General features: G+C 31.8%; 1 protein-coding gene across 2 annotated transcripts in view; it reads right to left on the bottom strand.

The window, feature by feature from the left end:
- Positions 1–14,844: 14,844 nt before the first annotated feature.
- The window catches only part of LOC149580166 (metal tolerance protein 5-like), a 50,570-nt gene continuing 42,340 nt past the window's right edge, over positions 14,845–23,074 (bottom strand). For both annotated transcript variants that reach the window (XM_089812991.1, XM_089812983.1), the window contains 3 exons: positions 17,165–17,245; positions 16,237–16,470; positions 14,845–15,501 (listed from right to left, as the gene is read on the bottom strand). In XM_089812991.1, coding sequence (XP_089669117.1) covers positions 15,154–15,501; positions 16,237–16,470; positions 17,165–17,245 — 663 coding nt within the window. In that variant the 3' untranslated portion in view covers positions 14,845–15,153. The remainder of the gene's footprint in view (positions 15,502–16,236; positions 16,471–17,164; positions 17,246–23,074) is intronic.

The raw sequence follows: 23,074 nt of genomic DNA, 5'->3' as shown, positions 1-23,074 counted from the left end.
ATAATCAAAAGACATGCCCAGCTATAAGGCCTTCTAGGTAACAGGTAGATACAAATACATTCAAGATCCAAGGTCCAGCTTCAAATTCACACTCCTAGACACATATGTGACAAACTTTCTTAGTCCTCCAAAATCTCTAAGTTCTACTCCCAAAACCATTGCCTAACTCTAAGCCAAAACACCCTATGTATGCTTGCCAAAATGGCTTACAAAAGATTCTAGAACATTACAAAACATAAAGGCCAACCCTAAAATGGTTTGCACAAATCCTAAGACAAGATCTTATCATAAATATCATGATTAGAATTAATCTCACAAATTGGATCCCATAAAAAATGCATAAAACTCATCCAAAATGCTGACACTCAGCATCAATAGGAACACTCGGCAAATGAAAGATCACTCAGCACATGAAGGATAGCTTGGCACACCATGCAAAGTGAGATGGGATAACATGCTAACTTAAGTGTTAACATAACGTGGGATAACTTCAACTCGACAGTTGTTAACCTTGGAGAGTTTCTTGGCAACAAATATTGTGTTATGTGTTTTATTTTCATGCACATGATTGACCATATTTATGTGTTATAGCAGATTCACATTATAAGTTTTACATGCACAAGTTATTGATAGGTATGAAAGAATTGATGAAAATTTCAAATGTTTAAGATTTTGATTCAACCCCACCTGCCCCCCTCTCCCAATATCTTGTTTATATCATGTTTGGACTTCCATTAGTCTATAGTCATACCCACCTCAAACATAACTATACACAAAAAATCAAACACATCTATAATCAAACATAATACTACCTCTAAAGTCCATGATCAATAGAATCTAAGTGCCCACAAAACTAGTAAAAAGAGGAAAGTAGCCCTATTTTTATATTAAAAAAATAAATCCTAAAGGAATTGATAAACTAATCATACTGAAGCTCAACTTTAGTATACAGAACCCTATCGACTCATCTATATACAAATCTCATTTCGAACAATTATAAGAAGATCAAAACCCTATATCAGATATACCTAAAGGTCTACTAGACCCCCACCAAACACACGCCTCCTTCAGCCCCTGAGATTAATCAAGCAGACTCAAAAATTTTGTACCCAAGCTAACTATGAGGGATTAACAGCGAAAGCTCTATTGTATATTTGGAACTAACCAAGCCTTAAAAAAATACTAAACAATTCATAAGAAGGATCGGTAGAGAATGATATTAAAGAGGCTTAATCATCATAATAAGTTTATAGATATAGTTGACATGGAATAACAACTAGGATAAATAGAAGATGACTAGAAAATAAGAAAATCAATACAAATATATGAATATAAACCTATGAATATAAAAGAAAAAGAAAAGCATACATAAGACACACACACACACGCACGCACGTACATGCAGTACATGTACATATACATATATATGTGTGTGTATGTATATATTTGAATATATGTGCATGTGTGTATATATATACATACACACATATATTATATACATGTGTATATAATATATGTGTGTGTATGTGTATGTAGTAGATACACATATGTATAGTATGTGTGTATGTGTGAATATATATACACACACATATACATATATATACATACACATACATATACACACACATATATACATATATATTTACATACACATACATAGACACACACATGTATGTGCATGTACACATACATATATGTGTGTGTATATGTATATACACACACACACATATATGTGTATGTGTACATGTACATATACATATACATATATATGTGTGTGTAAGCATGTGCATCTATATATGTATGTGTGTGTGTACACACACACACACACACACACACACACACACACACACACACGTATGTATGTTTGTATATGTGTAAGTTTATGCCAACAGACATTCTATACAATGGTCATACAAATCTCAATTCAAGCATAGGAATATGTCAAAAAAGATTTTCCATTAGCAAAAGAAATGTGAGCAGTTACAAAAAATAGACCCAAAAAAATAGGCCTAAAAATAAGGCACAAAATAATAGGACTCCAAAAATAGGCACATTTTTTTTAAATATTCAAATATGAAACATTTTTTTCTTTGTTAAAATATTTTTGCATGCATGCTCATGTTTATTTTTTTAAGGAGAGTGGGTGAATTTAAAACAACTTTGGGGGGGTATGAGGAGCCTCTAACAAGTTATAAAATAGAGGCTCCTCATTTTATTTTTATTTATTGTTTATGCATGGAGGAAGAGATGGAGAGTTTTGGAGAAGTAGATTAGAGTTTTTGAAGAGTAGAGTAATGTTTTGGAGTAAGTTTTTTGCAAGTGATATTTTTTTTAAAAAAATTATTTAAATTTAATTATTAATTTACATTTACATTTAGTTGTGTATTTAAATTTAGATGTAGATTTAATTTCAAAATTAATTGTAATTTTGTACTTTGATTTAGATTTCAATTCCAATTAGTCTAATTTAGATTTCAAATTACATTCAAAATCTATTTGATTTATATGCTTGATAATACTTCTTATTTGCATGTTTTTATATAACATGTTTCAAATTAGTTTTAGATTGTGCATGTTTCATATTAGTTTTAGATTTCTCAAATTTTAAATTAGTTTTAGTTTGCATATTTTAGATTTTGATGTTTTACAATACTTTTACATATTTTTTCAAAAATATTTATAATTGCATGTTTCATATTTAATCTTATCATTAATATGGATGAAAACATGGGAATGTTAATAAAAAAATTTAAAGTTAATGATTTGTTTGAAATATAATAATCATATATTTAGTTTATATTTTGATATAATTTAATTAGTTTGGGTGTATTTTATTAAGTGTTTATATATATATATATATATATATATATATATATATATATATATATATATATATATATATATATATATATATATAAAGTTAATGATATATATAAAGTTAATGATTTGTTTGAAATAGAATAACCATATATTTTACCCGATAGGCTATTTGTGAGAACTTTGTTCCAGAAATTAAATTTTTGATGGAAAATTTGCAAGAGTTTCGCCGAAAAATTAAAAATTCTTCCCATTAATTATTTATCGGCCAGTTTTTATCTCTCTCCACTTTTAACTCTTGTTTGGATATTTATTAGTTGTTATCTCCACTTTTAACTATTATTTTTCTTTTTCTATTTATTAGTTGTGATCTCCACATTAGCTCATGTTATGATCTATTTTATGTAATTTATTTAGTCAATAGAATATTTATTAGACATATTATTTTTTTGTATTTCTCTAATTAATTTTTTATAATAGATTTTTTGATGGGTTTTTAATTTTTTTTTTTTTTTTTCATATTTGATAAATTTAATTTAAATAAATAATATTTATTAATCCATTTAAAAGATTTTAATAAATATTCTATTATTTAAATTAAAAATTATTAATAATCTAATTTATTCACATAAGATTATAATTTAAATATTCACTTTTAACTATTTATTTTTTCTTATTTATTTAAAAAATAATTACTTGTGATCTCCACTTTTTTTTAAAATATTTTTTTGATCAGTAAACGACCGAAGCTTAGATCAATTATTATTTGTTGGAATTAATTATTATTATGTGTTAAGTGAAGTTAGATTCGAACCCAAGACCTCCCACATGAGAGGCTCGCAAGCTACCGTTGCATTGTAGACTTTTACCTTAGTTGTGATCTCCACATTAGATTATGTTGTGATCTCTATTTATTAAACTTTTGATTTTTAAATTGATTTAGGTTTTAGTTTTTAAATAACTTTAAATAACTTTTTTATATTAGTTTAGTTTTTTTTTTTAATATTATTTTTTCAGTTTCTATAATTTATTTAGTCAATAGAATATTTGTTAGAGATGTCGTTATTTTTCATATTATTATTTTTGTACTTCTCTTATTAATTTTTTGTAATAATTTTTTTGATGGTTTTTTTTTAATGATTTATTTTTCATATTTGATAAATTGAATTTAATTGTAAAATATTGAAATTATTGAACACGTTTCTTAAGCAATATTCAAATTTCTTAAATATTGTAAATTTTATATCTATCTTTTAATCTTCAACTTTTTAATTTTTATATTTTCATTTTTAAAAAAACTTATATTTACATTAGTTAATGTTCATTCTACATTTTTCTCTTAAATATCATCTCCTATCGATGCACTCATTGCTTGTACAAAAACATGCGACTTCTAGTTTAGCCGATAGGCTATTTGTGGAAACTTTGTTCCCATAAATTAAATTTTTGACGAAAAATTTGCAAGAGTTTGGCCAAAAAATTGAAAATCCTTCCTCTTAATTATTTACCGGCCAATTTTTATCTCCCTCCACTTTTAACTCTTGTTTTGATATTTATTAGTTGTTGTCTTCACTTTTAACTATTGTTTTTCTTTTTCTATTTATTAGTTGTAATCTCCACATTAGCTCATGTTGTGATCTATTCAATTAACTTTTGATTTTTAAAATTGATTTAGATTTTAGTTTTTAAATTATTTTAATTTATTTTTTATATTAGTTTAATATTTTCTTTAAATATTATTTTTTATTTTCTATAATTTATTTAGTCAATAGAATATTTATTAGACATATTTATTTTTTGCATAGAGTTTTTTTATGGATTTTTTAAATAATTTATTTTTCAAATTTGATAAATTTAATTTAAATAAATAATATTCATTAATCTTAAAAGATTTTAGTAAATATTATGTTATTTAAATTAAAAATTATTAATAATTTAATTTTTTCACATAAGATTATAATTTAAATATCCACTTTTAACTATTTTTTTATTTTCTTATTTATTTAAAATTTAATTACTTGTGGTCTCCACATTAGATTATGTTGTGATCTCTATTTATTAAACTTTTAATTTTTTAAATTGATTTAAGTTTTAATTCTTAAATTACTTTAAATTAATTTTTTATATTAGTTTAATTTTTTCTTTAAATATTATTTTTTCAGTTTCTATAATTTATTTAGTCAATAGAATATTTGTTCGAGATGTCGCTATTTTTCATATTATTATTTTTGTATTTCTCTTATCAATTTTTCATAATAATTTTTTTGATGGTTTATTTTTTTAAATGATTTTTTTTCATATTTGATAAATTGAATTTGATTGTAAAATATTGAAATTGTTGAACACATTTCTTAAGCAATATTCAAATTTCCTAAATATTGTAAATTTTATATCTACATTTTAATCTTTAAATTTTTTATTTTTTTATTTTAATTTTAAAAAAACTTATATTTATATTATTTAATGTTCATTCTACATTTTTTTCTTAAATCTCATCTCCTATTAGAGCACTCGTTGCATGTACAAAAGCATGTGACTGCTAGTTAGTTTATATTTTGATATAATTTAATTAGATTGAATGTGTATTTTATTAAATATTTTTTGGTGTGTATATGTATATGTATATGTATATGTATATGTATATGTATATATATATATATATATATATATATATATATATATATATATATATATATGTTTGATAAGTGGCAAATGATATGTTTCAAATATCACAATATAAATATTCCATTTAAAACAATTTTATTTTTATTTTAGCTTATTTTGAGCACTATTCATTTCAAAATATATATGCTAATTACTAAAAAAAATTATTCTAATTATTTGTAATTAAATATTATAAAGTTTGAGAAAACTTAACATTGTCATTTGACTATGTTGAAGAAATTGAAATAATACACATGATGGAAGATGTTGCAAAATATATGTATGACACTATACAAAATTTGGTGTCGACAATTTGTCAAAAGCATTAATGCAACACACAAATGCTTCTAGATGTTGAAACGTCAAAACATGTGCCCTAGAAAAGATAAAATACATTACATAACGTTTTTGAAATAAGATTTAAAAAACGCCAAAAAAGATCTCAAACATCTATCATGGGATGACAAAATTGCATGGAAAAACTCCAGGATAAATGCAAGCTTCAGTTGACACGAGGTCAAACTCTGAAACAAGTTTAAAATATCACAATTCAAGCTCGTTCTAGGAATTCAAACTTGTGCTATTGAAAATGAAACTAGCAAAACAGAAGGAAATTCACGTATTGGTTTGTCTAAAACATTTTACAAGTTAAAATATATAAAACTTCTATTAAGTTTCCATACAATTGATGCAATTATTCTTTTACAAACACAAGAATCTAAAGAAAGATTTTACTTGTAATGATAAGTACAAAATCAAATGATAAGCACAAAATCAGAAACAAATAATTTTATCCTTTTTATATTTTTTTGATGAATAGGTCATTTCTACTATATAAATAATTTAAATTATACCATTCACAAAAAAATTAAAGAATATGAAATTATTTGACAAGAGCCCTCATAGTTCAAGCTTTAGAAACCAAACAACATCAAAGCAAATCTAGTGCTAGCAAAAAGAGGAGGATCAAAGTCATCCCATTTACCTCCTAATCATTTACTCCACATCTTTCTTTTTCTTTATTCTCTTTCCTTAAGGGCCTGTTTGGTGAGCGGAATAGGAATACGTATTCTGAAATAGAATGTATTCTTGTTCTCCGTTTGGTTCAGTCAATATTTGATGGGAATTCGCGGACCTGAAAATTTATGTTTTTTAAAATAAATAAAAACGGAATAAGAATACGTATTCCAATAACACCTATTTGGGTGGAATTGCAAAACCCTATTTTTTGGCCAAAATTGGAATACGTATTCTTATTTTACTTCATATTCCAATCTTATTTTGGTGCATCCAAACAAAGAATTCAAAATTTTTGAAATACGTATTCCTATTCCACTCGCCAAACGGATCCTAAAGAAAAAATTGTCAAAGCCATCCACACAACTCCCTGAAGTTAGTGGGCTAGATAGAAGGAAGTGCCAATGTCATTTAATATGTATAACTTATGTTTTGGGTTTGAGTGATGACATAACAAGTCTATAACTTTTTCAAATGACATGTTTCAAGTCAATACTAGCATTTTGGACTTAAAAAGAAACATAGTAAAATATATAACTTGGCAAAAAGATATTTAAGTTGCGTTAGGAGTTTACAATAATACTTCGTAAGTTTTTCATGAAACTTAATCTTTATTTCCTGTTTTGGAAACTAACAAGTTGTAATGAAAAAATAGAGGTTAACTGTAATGACTATAAAAAGACCCTCAAAATGACTTTAAAATACCAACTCAAAATAAAAACTTAACCAAACATAAGACGCCTAGCCAAAATCAGATCTTAAAATTCTCTTACAAATGCAAGTAATAAAAACTTGCCACTTCTACTTATAATAACAATTATTTTCATTTTTCATAAAATCCATTTCTCAGGTTTGACTCCCATCTGAGATTAAGAGTGGGGACTGCAGACTATGGATCCTCCAGGTGCTTGGTCTCACCTCTGCCCATCCCTTCCTGGACCCCTATCCAAGGTAAGGCAGGGCGTAGCAAGAGAAAAAAAAAACAGTTGCTTCGAATTATAGGCCAGATATCCTACATTGAAGAAAAACTTGCAGCCTCTGGATTCGAAAGTAAAACCAACTTTTAGACGTGAAACTTGACAAAAATTTAGGGGAATGACTTGGATTCCTCAGAGGATGCCAAGGTGATAGAAACATGCCTTGAGAAATGTGTCTAAAGCCTTAAAACGTTAGAATTTCGACGGATTATCCCTTTTTTTACAAGTCAAAAATTAGGGTCAGCACAACGGAGGCACCTTGGCTCTAAAATCCATAATCAACAAAATGCTACTCTTGGATGTCTATCCATCTAGATGAATCCCTATAGAGAATCAAATGTATAGCTGATAATTGCTTCTTTCTCAATTAGAATCTTAAATTCGTCTCAAGAGCTAATAGCGCCATCTTTCTTGAAACAAAGAATCATTAGTTTTTCAATCAAGAGCACACTTCATATTAAAAAATAAAATGAGAAAGTTACTTCTTGGTTATAGGATTCTGTAGAGAAAGCAGGAAATAATCCTCCTCCGATGTCACGTATCTCCTCTATTAACAGGTGCAGGTATTATGATGTGTAATGCTCCTTACTCTTATCATCCAACCTTTGGACTCTCTTGCTGGTAAGGAAAACTCTAACTTTCCAATTGAACTTGCTGATCTAATAATGGGTATAAATCCATGTAATGATCACGGAAACAAACATCAAATGAAAAAAGAAAACACTCATACAATTCTGACTTGTAATTAGTGCAGATAGTCCATTGCATGACACGGATCTTATTTTTAACTCAAAAATACAACGAGATAAAGTTGTTAATCCCATTCAAACCTCAAAATACACTGAAAGGTAAAGTTGTTCTATGCAAATTATAGAAAACAGTCCCCATATACGCTTTTGTAATGTCAAGTATAAATAATGTGAAGAATAAGCATATACAACCACTTAGAGAGCATAGAGCACTTAGAGAAATGAGAAATACAAAAACAATTTACCTAGAGAACCTCAAATTGCAAGCAGAAGAGTGCATCTCATCAAACCACTATCTCAGGAGTTATTTCAGTAGTTTACAATCTTCTACATGTCTTCATGTACTACTCCCGCACAAACAATAATGACCAAACACAAGAAGCTTTAAAACTTCTCAGTTCACTAATTTCAACTTCTGTTAAGACTTACAAGCCGAAGCTACATTCATTTCGCCCAGTTTGCCAAGAAACACCACAGAGAACTTGTTTACAACGGCCTTTGTTAGAGCCTAGAGGTATTTATGAATGAGTTACAATGCGGCAAATAAAAGCCCAAGAGTCCTCAATAACTGAAACTTTTGATTTTAAGCATTTCAACATCATTGAAAGCCCACAAATTTGTCTTTTATCTTCTATGATGGTTTATTCTCTGACCGAAACCACCTCTGATGAGTCTCACTGCATAGTGATGCATTTGACACAAGCCAAATTGTCTACTTAAGCACTTGTTTCATCACAACCTTGACATCTGTAGCATTCAGATTATGCAGAGTACCGTTGTCTTTGTTCTACACCGATGATTCGATCTCAAAAGACCTTTTCATATGAAATCTGTAACGCCCCGCCAAGGGACCCAAAAGAATTCACCTAAATTTCTACTAAGTTTGCCAAACAATTTTTTTTTTAAAACATGAAAGATAAACCATTCATATCAAACATGTAGTAGCGGAAGCAATAACATACGTTCAACTAAAGCATACATAACAGGTTACATTCCTTAAGGATCCCTGGATGTTGAGTCACACTTAAATTAAATTAAAACTAAGTCTAACAACCACCACATCCATATAAATTATAGAAAGTCCAAAGTCGATAATATTCATTTGTTCTGAATGCATCTTGGCAAATCAATTCTGAATGCTCAATCATCTACTGAACATGTCACATGGTATGAACAGCTCAAAAGGATATAAAAATGCAAAGATAATGATTCATCAACCTTATTAAATCCATGGTACAAGTACATTCAAGTAAATGAAACTAATATCATACATGATACATCCATTCATCACTAAGGATATAACAATCATCGTAAAAGATAACCATCTATCATAAAACACAATTAATCTAAGTGCGCGGTTCCTCCCAACCGTCAATAGCATCATTAGACCATCGTGGGCGCCCTAGCCATCCCTCCACGCGTAACATCCCAAGTCACCGAAGAGATCATCGTCATTATCGTAGTAGGGATGTCACTCCTAAAACATACTACAACATATGCAAAAGGAAATCTAACATGCTACAACATAAGAAATCTAATCATGCAAAATAAAGCATAAGATATAACATCCATCATAATGATCCAAGAACAGAATGAAGGTAAAAGCCAACAAAGAATGCGCTAGAGGAGATAGGCTCAAGTCAAAATCCACATGTCAAGAGTACATCAACCAAAATCGCCAATCATCATCAATGAAAGTACATAACCCCAATAAACACATTCAACAATAAGTACACCACCAGAAGTACACACAAACTCTACAGAGGAGACTTAGGCTACATTCTAAGGAGTGTCATCACATGGTTGCTTGAGTTACCCTGGACTGGTCTCTCAATAGACCTCGGACCTTCAAGCGTTGAGTTACCTTGGATTGGTTACCCTGAGCCTTGGACCCTCAACGTGGCACATGTGGAACCAGAAAGCCCTCTCATGAAGACGAGGCAATCATCCCATTTCCATCCTTAGTCTATACAAGCACTCAAGGTATGGGCGGGTCGAATATCTCTAACTTATCTTTTAGTGTTTTCCCCAAAATTATTAATTACTAGATTATCACTTATTACTTAACTTGCAATAGGTTACCCTGGTACTGACCACTTTGGGCTCCGGACCCCTACTGCAAGCCACTCCCAAAGACATGTACCTAGACAACCTCTCAAGAACATAAAGCACCGTTGTGTGCCATACCACAACATTCACAATAATCAAACTTGGTTCCTTAATAGGCAACCTAAAACTAAGTTGGTACTTCCACCCAAATACACATTAATGCTCCACAAAGTAAATATCATAAATATAACTTTTAATTTAAATCATAGGACATATCATGACATCCATCCATATAAATAGTATAATACAAATCTTAGAAAACCTCTGGTGTATAGCCTAGTTTGGCCAAGTTTCATGAAAATCACAAGTCAAAGAGCCATATAAAATCATCTCAATACTAAACAAATGACTGGAAAACATCAAAGATAATCCACAATATTCGCATCAGCTCTCCATGAGTAACTGGAAAGCAACAAAAGATAATCTTAATAAGTCACAACATGACATTATCAAGAACGATTCATTTAGAACACCTTAGCTTCTCACAAGGAACTGGAAAACGATGACAACAATAATTCATATACATTATAGAGCATGCCATTGCATTACCATGAATCAGGTTTTAAAAAGATCGAGATTAAGATACATAGCATCTCCACCACACAACCCCAAGTCTCTGGTAACAACTCAAAGTGGTCAGCATCTAACCAACCCCAAACACCACAAATAAAAGAGCAGTCTTATAGTTTGGGTTTACCTTTGAATCACGTGGCTAAGATACACATGAGGCTTCAGTTTTCATTTCACATGATTGGATTAAAGACTAAGGGTTTCAGTTTGGTTCTAGTATATGTTTTGAGTAAGTAATCTTATAGCTCACTCTTATAATTAATCCATTCTTGTTTCCAAAACAATCACAAATTACCTCTATTCAATTTGGGTCAATTTCCAAAGCAATCAAAGAGTAGAAATTTACTATAATACCTGCCATTTTCAATGAAATAATCTATGACTTCATTTAAAAAGTCAGTATTAAATAAATTTAACACTTATTTGAACATTGCTTATTATTAATTAATTCTAATTAAATTGTATTTAATTAAATTAATTGATATATCTATTATTCATATCAATACCAAATAATTTACTTTAATAACAATTTAAATCATAATATAAAACATTATTAATAACACTCATTAACATTTAATAATTTAAAAACTGAATTAACACATATTAACAATATTAAATGACATATTTAATGTTTAATAGCTATATTATCAAATAGAACTATTAACAAAACTTTTAATATTAAAACTTAATAACATTAAGAAAAAGAAAACTTTAATAGTGATTTAAATATTGCTGCCAACCTTAGTAGGCGTATGACTATCTCTGCACATTGCAAGTGCTGTGCAATACAGCAACCCGCGGATCAAATCAGAGTTTCCTCGGGTGGCCACCGACCTACAGCAATCCCGAACTCCCGTGCTTGGTGGAGAAGAAGCAAACAAAGTGCTGCCTCCTTCCTCTGCCGATGAAAAGCGAGCACTACACATTCTCTATCCCCTTCTTGCCCATATGACCAGATGCCAGAAAGGCCTACCAAGGCCAGTCAACGAGTAACTAAAAGAATATATCGCCGCTTAAAAGAACATAACGCCCTCAACAACTTCAACGGTACCACCGTAGATTACCGCTTGGTACAGCTGTTCATCTATCTCATAACACATGCTACCTACAAAGATAATTTGCCATTAAAGGCGAGGGGGGAAAAACGGAGCTGATGCAAGTTTTCAACTGGTGCATGATCTGCATTGTGGGCATCTTTTCTCCGCGTTTCACTACAATTATATACCACTAGTTTAAGTTTAAGCAGGGCAAGACAAGCGATTGCTTCTTTCTTCTTCAACGAAGGAAGCGTTATGAGTAATATATATATATGGGTTTCGATGAGTGCCATCTGTTAGAGTCCTTAGGATCATCGATAGAACACACCATTTTAAAGTCTGTTCAATGGAAGTGAATGCAATTAATATTGAGGTATTGACGGGATGCATATTTCTTTCTCTACAGCAATTGTAACTGCCATGTCAGAGCCCGACATTACTCCTAGAACGACTTTTAAGTCGAATCATTCTTCAAATGACATCAGGGTCCGATCTAAGCAGGTAACATGACTTGATTTCCTAATGTGTAATGGGGATACCATTCTGTATGGAGACTAAGTCTCTCCAGCCCGATAAAAAAATATGTGAAAGTTTCCAAAGAACAATCACGGTGGAATAAAGATGGCATCCAAGAATAGAACCCTTCTATGTGCGTACATTCTGAGGAGAAAGCTGCCAAGTGTAGACATGAGGATACTAAAACTAATGTGCTACTCTATCCACTACACAAAGACTATATTGGCAGTCCATATGGAGGAGAATCGAAGGTTGAATGAAACATATCTCACATAGCAAGACATTTTTGGACATCGACTGCATCTTTGTCGCATAATTATGAGCAGCCTAAGAACGTCTTCTTGTAACTTTGATAACATGATTATAATCATAAGCATTTTGGCCTAAGTGACAGTGCCATCTTTGAAACTGGATCAAAACACGAATGGCACAAAAACAAGCTACTGAGTTGAAAATCACATGATGTGGTCAGTCAGATTTCAGATATTTGATGTACTCTCAAATAATTAGCGTAATGACATACTTAAGACAGACATCTGAACCTCACCACTTACAAATAGATCTAATCAAAATTAATCTACAAAGAGATATAATCAGTCCAAGGTAAATAGCCTCAGATTTTCAAAGTCTAATCGAAGGTTTACTCATTCGTCGTTACTTGGATTGGAACCCATCCTTTCACTCTTGATGCTGTTGGTTCACTAATATCGTTAATTCATACACATAAAAAGTATCATTATTGCTCTTATAGCTGCTGACAGTTTCGATTGGGCATTTTGGGAAGATATCCAGTTCATGTGCCATCTGTGGATGTCTATGAATGGATGAGCTTAGAGAATACAAAGATAGATGAGACACAGCAGTAAATTCCTTTTCATCATTTGAAAAGTTCTAAATGGATCATCCAAGCAAAAGTACGTATTTTTCAAAATAGCAAGAGCATAGAAAGAAAGATTTGTGAAGGAAGGTAGTATTGGATTTCATACGAGTGGCTTTCAAGAGAAATTTGGGATCAATCTTATGAATGGCTTGTGCACCGACTAAGTGTATCACTTGAGCAACGAGATACTCTAAATCTGCCTTCAACCGATCCCCCCCTTCCTCCTCCAACATTCGCAGCTCCTCCAAGAACCGAACCGACCCCCAGCTACTAGGAGTGCTTGTAAAAGCATATGAGGATGTCCATATACGCTAGGAGAGCCTCTATATAAAGGCCTCTAAGATGCATCTAGAATGTGTCTAGAAAGAACTAAGAGATAAGCATTGAAAACTTAGCGCAAACCTTATCTCACCTTCTAGGTAACGGAATAAGAATAACAAGGTTGTAGACATCATGTGCTTAATTAGTGCACTAACTCTCGTGTCATAGACAACTCGTGCATAAAAGAGGTGTGCATACTTCTAAGTGAATAATTATTAAAATAATTCACATTACTTTATTTAATATTTACTTGACCCTTTTTTAATTAATTTTATTAATTTTTTTAAAATCTTATGCACTTATCATGCAATCATGACATTTTTAATAAAAAAATTTATTTTCCACTTTAAAGTTTATTTTTGGAAACTTAATTTAATAAAATATTCATTAACTTAAATAATAATATTATTTAACATTTATTTAAAAATGGACACTAAACATATTATTATTAAGTTAAATAAACATTACGACATTCCAACTTCGAACTTATAATTTTCATCTCCAAATTTAATTCTTTTTATTTAATTAATTTCCCGATTAATTAAAAAATTAAATAATAAAATATCATATTAATTTTCCATTTAATTAAGTCATTAATTAAATCTTTTAATTAGACCTAATTAATAGAAAATACACCAAGGATTTACAAAGTAAAATACGAACATCCATCATAGTGAAATGCAAACTAGGGTAGGCACTACAAAATCTTGCTGAAATATTCATGAAAGCATCTGCTACGAGTGAGACTAGTGACTAAGCTAGCTAAATTCAATAACTTGAGAAATTAATTTTGGATCTGAGTGAAAGACTGGAAACTATAATATTTCAAATCTTGGCATGTCATTTTTCTTGTTTTGCATGCTGCAGGTACAATCAGCCAATCGTTGTTTTAATAATTGAAACTGTCAGACCATCTCTCCATAATGTGTACCTAACATGTTTTCTTTTAAAGATGCAGATACCATAAATGTTTTTATTTTCTTCTATTGTGATCCATGACGAGAAAAATGATATAAGCAACATACAGGGAGTTCTCCCTTGCATATGTCATGGTGAATTTCTATAAAACAGAGAGACATTAGGATTTATGAATGTGGCACTGGACATTCAACCATCAGCATGGTAAGTGATGAAAAGATCAACTAAAGCTTCACTGCACAAAATTATCACATAGCTAGGAAAACATGTATTTAAGAAAATCAGCATTCAAGATTTCCAGAAAAGGACATAGTTTGGAGCTTGTGCCAATAATTTTTACAGTAGAACAAGTTGCCAAGAAACTACAACACAAATTCCTAGAAGATTTTTGTCAACTGCGCAAATCCTTTGAAACAAAAACTGCGATTAAAAATAGATGGGGGAGCTAAAAATAACCAAGCATTGATAGTGGTTACATATAATGTTGCAAGAAATATACTGGTTGACCATAATAGGTTTATAAAAAGGGTGGAAGAGGCTGGGAAAGTTAGTTAAAGTATACAACCTATCATAGACATCTAGGAATTTCCGTTCCCATGCTCAGGTCTGTGAGAATATTCATAGTCTAGATGCACAAAAGCCCGTTCTATGTCAGGAAGAGATTCCAATTTTTCTTGAAGTGCTTCTCCAATGTCATGAGCATCCTGCAAGGGCATATCACTGGGTAGCACAATGTCAACTTCAACAAAGAAATGAGACCCAAATGTGTAAGCTCTGACAGTATCAATATGCCGTATGTCTTTGTGATGATTCCAACAGAGATATGTCAATTTCTGCAAATAATCAGGCGACGCTGTTTTCCCCACCAAAGAATTCACATTCTCCAAAACTGTGCTCGACCATGTCCTGATTGTATAGAGTGCTAACTGCACAAAAGACCCACTCTCAGCTTTAGTATTTCAAATTATACGCATTAATATAAACGTGAAGCATACTTGGCATTGGCTTGGAGGAAGCCTGGTAATCTGTATTTTGGCTTTAGTGATCACAAGATTATACATCCTTCTTGCTACCACCACCACACAAATATCTTGATAGACACTAATGGTCAAGTTTAAATCAAAAAGAATACATCCTCTTCGTTATTGTGCATGCCTGCAGCTGTTAATACTCACTAGCATTCTAAATGCTTCCAAGAATCTAAACTTAGGATCTAGTGTGATTGTTATCAGTGTTACCATCTATAAAGACAAAAGTCTGTATCCCTATATGTACATACAAAGAGAGGTTAGATATGGTAATCCTGAAGGAGCCAACTGGTATTATCTGCAGTCATGTGTTCTAAACACATTGTATACATACACATGCCTTGCAGTAGTCGTTACTATCATCTCTGAGGAAACAAATCCCCAATACTGTTCTAAACAAATAAAATCTCCAGAATCAAGTAATGCAAATGGTCACATGTAATTGGACTGTTTAAAACAACTACTAATTAGTGGAAAGTGGAAACATATTCTATGTTTGATGTGGGTTATACGAGCTAGCTAGGAGCACATATATAGACATTACTTGTATTTATTAACTATGTAGGCATTATTGTAGAAAATGTGAAGTATCATATGTTACAGTGTAAAGTAAAAGGTCAGAGAAGTGCTTACCACTATTGCTCCAGCTGGATCAATCCACCAGTAAAATTTACTTCCAAGAACTGCAGCGACAAGACCAATTGAATTGGTGATGACATCAAAGAAATGATCTTGGGCATATGCCTTTACTATCTCATTTGTAAAAGTCCGGCAATAGATTACAAGGACCAACTTCACAACAGTAACTGAAACCATAATTCCAACAACCCAGAACCACCTATCTCCTTCTAACAATACACCTCGGTTCTGCATAATTTAGGAATGAAGTTGATGTAAGAGTATTACTTATATGTAATATGCAAAAGTAGCTCATTTAAAAGACAATACACTAATGATGGAACAGATAAAAAAGAGCAGAACAAAAGCATACTCCATATCACATTTAAGCTCAATATTTTACAGCTCCAAAATAATGATCAGAATAAACAAGTATAAAACTCGGCTTTTAGGACAAGGAAGTAGGCCTTCATTTTGTTCACTTTTGCATCACTGGCAAACCATGTAAATCAATGAGTATTTTCATTTGTATCCACTTACAGAATTTTGGTAAAAACGGAAAGCCAGAGCTCAAGCCACTTATACCGTGTAATTCCTTCAAAAATGGTGAAGGGGGTTTACTAATCCAAAATATTAACAATCACCTGATGATGTTGTATTTAAGAACAGACATATGGCCTCCAACACTTGAATATTATTTTAACTTCGCAAAACCATGTTGTTTAAAGGATTCAAATCACAATCACAAAATTGTATCTATGGTTGTAATTATGTCCAATAAAATATACTGTATTTGCAGTAATGGGATACAAAGCTAAACAAGTAACCAAAAAAGCATATAATATATCTTGCATGTTCATGAAAATATAAAATCATCATGAGAACCATTAGGCGGAAATAGATATCTTGTTCTTAAAGGTATATCCTTGAATGGGAAATTTACCTTTGAAACAAGTTGTCGAATAGACTCTAACACGATCTGCAGTCCCAATGTAGCCATAACTGAAGCAAAAACTAGAATTCCCTGCACATGGAACATTTTATTATGAATCAATGCTAAATTAGTGTTGGACAACTCACAATGCTCATGCTTTGAGCAATGAATACAGATCATGACAAAAAGAATATGAGCATTCACACATCAATGAGTAACCATAGTAATAGAAAACCCAAACTACAATGAACAATCTAAAACAATTTCTTACACTAATCAAGAATAGAATTCATCTTCAGTTATATTGATATCTGCCATGAAATTACTCAAAGATCTTAATGAGTCTCATGCTAATCTTATTCTTAAATTAAAATGAAACCCCCATTACTAAGGATGCAGGGTAGCACATAAATGCAATTTGAAACAATAAAACATCAAGTTGCAAAGCTTAAGGTTAAAAAACAGTAACATCTTTGGATTTTGGATCTTTGAAATGAAAAAGTTTCCCATACGGATGCTTTCCTGTTACATGGGATCTCTTATCAAATCTCAAATAAGAAACCAAAGGATAAGAAGTCAAAAGGCCATGAGAAGAGCATAAAGTACATAATATATAACAAGCACAACTAACAAGTGGAGAACCTAATTAATAACCATCAAAGTTGCATAAGTTTTAGGTGATGATATTTAAATACCTGACCTTTTCAGGAAGCGTCTATCCAGCTGACAAAATTCTCCAAATAAACCATTTTCACTATTTAATAATTTACTTTAATAATTATTCTATAATGGTTTTCTGTTTTTTTATTTAATAAACAAATTGCAATAAAGGGGATTTTGTTGGCTAGTTATCCACTGGCATCATTTCATAGATCAGAAAGGAATCCTAGGTATCATCTTACATTCGTTAAAACATGATATGGCAGAGTTATTCCACAAATTTATAATTAATGAAAATCTCTGTCTTTATGAAATCTTTATTAAAGACCCTTTTCTCATCCGAGGCAAAATTACTAACACACTTTGAGCTTTGCTATCCTTCCCATGTAAGAAATTTACTTTAGCTGCATTCAAAAAACAAAAGATGAAACGGAGGAGGAAGAAAAGGAGACAAGTTAAATTCCCAAAAACGAAGCAATGTTAAAAGCCAATCCAGACAGCAGAAAGATTGGTACAGGATCAAAATGGAAAACTAATGACATTATCCAGCACAGAACTATTAGGTTTTCCCTGAATCCAAAACCATCTTTGTGATAGGATAGAAACCTTTATCCAGCATTGCAAAACACTTTCCAACCAAAACGTCTTCCAGAAACGTTTCTGGCAGTTTCCATCTACTCAGGAATTTCAGGACATTTCTATCACTGGAGCTCTGCCCCATGGTTATTTGGAAAAGTTTCCAATACCCATTTCCAAGCCAGGATTTCTGCCATTTCTGAAAGCTCCTGCAGTGCACTTAAGAAATCTGCTTCAAAGATCATGTTATTTCTAACCTACCCACCTGCCTTCAATCCCCAGGTAACTAGAGCTCCCAAGGACCAGTTTCTGATTCTTGGTGCAAGTTAAGTCTTCCAGTTTCCACAGAGAAGCAGGAAATGTTATTTAGATTGGGAAGAAAATTCGATACTATATTTTGTTTTACCTCATTCCTATCTTTAGTCATTCATCATGGTTCAGTCTGCTGAACAGGCCAAATAACTGAAGGGGGCGGGGATGAATCAGTTACAATCAAACGATTTCCTAAACCCTAATTAATTTGGTGAATACTAAAAGCAATCAGAAACTTATTGCAGAAATGAACATGAAAGCACAAGACATCAAACACCATGAACACCAAAATTAACATAGAAACCCAAGATGAGAAAAACCATAGAGACTGATTTTCATGAATAGAAGACTGGTTAAGGTGATTTTAGAAAAGGGCTCACTGTCAATAGGCTCACTACCTATTGGATTAACTACCCATAAATGACGAGGCTCACAGCCAGAATTAATAAATGAAAAGAATTCACCACTGAAATCTGTCACCATGAATCGACAACACAAGAATGATATTACAGTCTGCCATCAGTTGCATAGACTCGCATATTCATCAATACACAGATCTTCCCTTATCAGATTCACATTCACTTCACGTGTGTTCACATACAAGCATCATGCCACAATGAGTAGAATCATTTCTTTCTTATACTATGTCATGCCAACAACTAGGTGGGCCTGATACAATTTGAAATAGGTCACATCAAAGCATCTGTTCACTGGCAAGGAATGAAACGTGGACCATCTCACTCAATACAACACTCCTTGCACATAACAACATGCTCCACAATCGCAGAGATCATCGGAACCAACAGTAGGTTTTGTACGTTACAATTCAAACATTTGAACCTAAACACAACAACCACTTTCCAGATAGGACAGAACCTAAACAAATGAATCACAATATGTTGCAAGATAAATGGGACTAGCACAAACACTGCTAAAGGAAAATCTTTAAGGAAAATCATCTGGAGTACACTCTACCAAATCATCAAAGCATCTAATCCATCTCTAAGCATAGGATATGTTGACATCAATGATTTGCATCAGCAACATGATCCAATACTCTACCCCTTTCTCATTGATGGAAGCATTCATCAATAAAAAAGCAAACAACTTGTTGTCAGAAGACATCAGCATAAAAACCTCAATTCTCCTCCTTTATTCTTCTCTTTTCTTCTCCCCTTTGACAACAATAACAAAGGGCCAAAACTCTCTCTTACAAACTAACTCTTCTCCCCATGAGAGGAAGCTGTCAAGCATTGATCTAGAAAAGGGATAAGCATGAAATGCACTAGACCAGTGCACACACCAATGCATTTACTGAGCACTGGGAAGGGGCAGAACCCCTAACTTCTGTCTGAGATTCTCAAAAGTATCTTTGCACAATAATTTTGTAAAGATGTTTGCAATCTACTCCTCTGTAGATACACATTCAAGTGCGACCTTGTTTTTCCACACCTTCTCTCTTAAGAAATTATATCTGATAGGTATGTGCTTTGTTTTGGAATGTTGTACTAGATTCTTAGAAATATTTATAGCATTGCTATTATCACATAATATTGAGATCAGTTCATCAAAGGCTATACCTATATCCTTCAAAGTTCATTTCATCCATAACACTTGTACAACATGAATTTGTTGCAATGTATTATGATTCAGTAGTAGATAATGTTACAGTATTGTTTTTTCTTGATCAAGCAACTAACTGGGAGACAAGAAAATAAGCTCCACCCCTAGTACTCTGTCAGTTGTCAAGACATCTGGTTGAATCAACATCAGTATAAGTTGTTAAATTGAAATCTGAACCCTTTGGATCCCATAATCTAATATTTTATATACCCTTCAAATATCTAAAGATCCTTTTTACATCCATAACATGTGACTCTTTTGGATCTTGTTGAAATCTGGCGCCTAAGCATACATCATGCATAATATCTAGTCTAGTAGCAGTCAAATACTATAGTCTTCCAATCATCAATCTATACGTGCATCGGCTTTCGATGAATCATCTTCTTTAGTCAACTTGCATCCAGTAACAATAGGTGTACATACTAGTTTAGAATTTTCCAACCCAAACTTTTTCAATAACTCTCTGGTATATTTGACTGAAATGAAAATTCATTTACTGTTCTAATTTATGATTTATCTGCAATTCAATGAAAAAAAATCAGCTCAACAATCATACACATCTCAAATTTCTACATCTCTTCTACAAATTTCATGTACATATCTTCTTTTCCTCCAAAATACATGTCATCAATATAAACCAAAATCTTTGTCCAATAGGACACTTATTCAATCTGACATACCAGGCTTTAGGTGCCTTCAATGTATACAAAGATTTCTTCAACCTGCAACAGACATTTGGATCCTTTCCAGACTTGACTTCCTCCATTTTTTCATTGTAGACTTCTTTCAGTTCTCCATTCTAGAATGTTGACTTAACATCCATTTGATAAACTTTAAAATCTTTAAATGCTACAAATTGTGAGAATATTTGTATTGCCTCCACCCAGATAATAGGAGTGTAGTATATCCCTTGTAAACCAATATTACCTTGTTTCTCATTACCTTTCCATTTTTCGTTCAACTTGTTTTGGAACACCCACTTTGTATCAATCACATTCATGTTGGTCGGTCTAGGAATAAGTTTCCAAGTCTGATTTTTCTCTATCTGATCAAGTTCCTCTTCCATTGCATTTACCCAATTTTGATCATTACATGTTTCTTTCATAGTTTTTGGCTCAATCTCTTAAAGTAAACATGATAAAACTTGCTCGAGTTGCTCTGCTTCTTGCAATGATACCTTTATTATCTCCTAGAATTTGATTCTTTGAATGATGCATACCTTGGGACCTTAGTTGTAGAAGTCGGAGCTTGTTTTGTCTCTTCATTCTTTTCTTGTCTTCCTTTTCCCTATCTTTTGTGTCGGATTCATATTCAAGATGTTTTTCAGGAGTTTTTTGAATTTCCACCTTCAGATTCACACTTTTAATTATCTCGTTCAGTTTTTTGTCATAATACCAGTATGCTCTGCCCTTTGTAGAATATCTTATAAATATATCTTTATCATCTCTGTTGGCAAACTTGCCAAGATTGTCTTCATCTCTCTGAATGTAGCATCTTCTTCCAAAAATCTTGAAGTATTTGATTGTAGGTACCCTTCCACATCATAGCTCATATGATGTCTTTCCATATTTCTCCCAGTAGAGGACTATGTTAAGAGTATAAACTAGTTTATAAATTGCTTCTCTCTAGTAGACTTCCAGTAAACCTTCTTCTATGATTATTGTCCTTTCTGCTTCCTGCACTGTCCTACTCATCCTTTTTACTACACCTTTCTGCTATGGTGTTCTACAGATTGAACACTGTATTTTAATGTCATGATTCTCACATAAATTGTTAAATTTATTAGAAATAAACTCTCCTCTATAGATCTCAAAATTTTAATTTTTCTACCAACTTCATTCTCTATTCTTTCTTTAAATATTTTGAATTTCTCAAACACTTCTGATTTTTCTCTAAAATATGCAACCCAATATAATTTCGAATAATCATCAATGAAAAGTATGAAATGTCTCTCACCTTCTAAGATTCATGTTCTAGTATGAAATTTTTCTCACCTTGTAAGCTTCTTGTTTTGGTAGAACCACATATATCAGTACGCATGAGATACGACAAACTAATATAGATGAATAATCTTTTTCCTTGAATGATTCTCTTGTTTGCTCTTCTTCCTAGCATCCCTTGCAAATAATGTTGTTTGGTTTACAATCTTGGTAAATCTCTTACTATACTTGGTAGACTTATTCTTACCAAGTTGTCAAAATTGGTGTGACTTTATATGCCAAACACAACTGTCATTGGACCGAGAAAACAAACAACTCTCTATAGCTACTTCAAACTGATACATGTTCCTTCCTATTCTATTGCCAATTGCAATAACAATATCAGACTTTTTCCGAATCTCATAACCCTCATTCTTGAATACAGCCTCATAGCCATTCTCACACATTTTTCCAACACTCAAAAGTTTATGACACAAACCCTTCACATAGTATACCTTGTTAGTGTTATGTTTTCCATAAAAGTAAGAGAAACAATTTTAACAGTATATGTTGCCTTATCATCACCATATCTAACAGGACATCCATCAAATTTCTCAAATTTCATTTTTTTTTAAATTACCAGTCATATGATTTGAACATCTACTATCAATAAACTATTCATTCTTATTCCTTCTAACAAACAATGCAGTCTCAGTATTATCATGAAGTTCCAAGAAAATGTTAGAAATATCAAATCATGGATTTTCTTGTCCTTCCAAAACTAAACAATCCTCTTGGTCTGGTTCTTCATCTGATATACTAGCATCCT

The sequence above is a fragment of the Cupressus sempervirens genome, chromosome 1 (assembly GCF_028749045.1).
Source record: "Cupressus sempervirens isolate cs-2001-9-10 chromosome 1, ASM2874904v1, whole genome shotgun sequence".
Classification (NCBI taxonomy): domain Eukaryota; kingdom Viridiplantae; phylum Streptophyta; class Pinopsida; order Cupressales; family Cupressaceae; genus Cupressus; species Cupressus sempervirens.
Note: the sequence above shows the minus strand (reverse complement) of the source record. Positions and strands in the feature narration are given on the sequence as shown.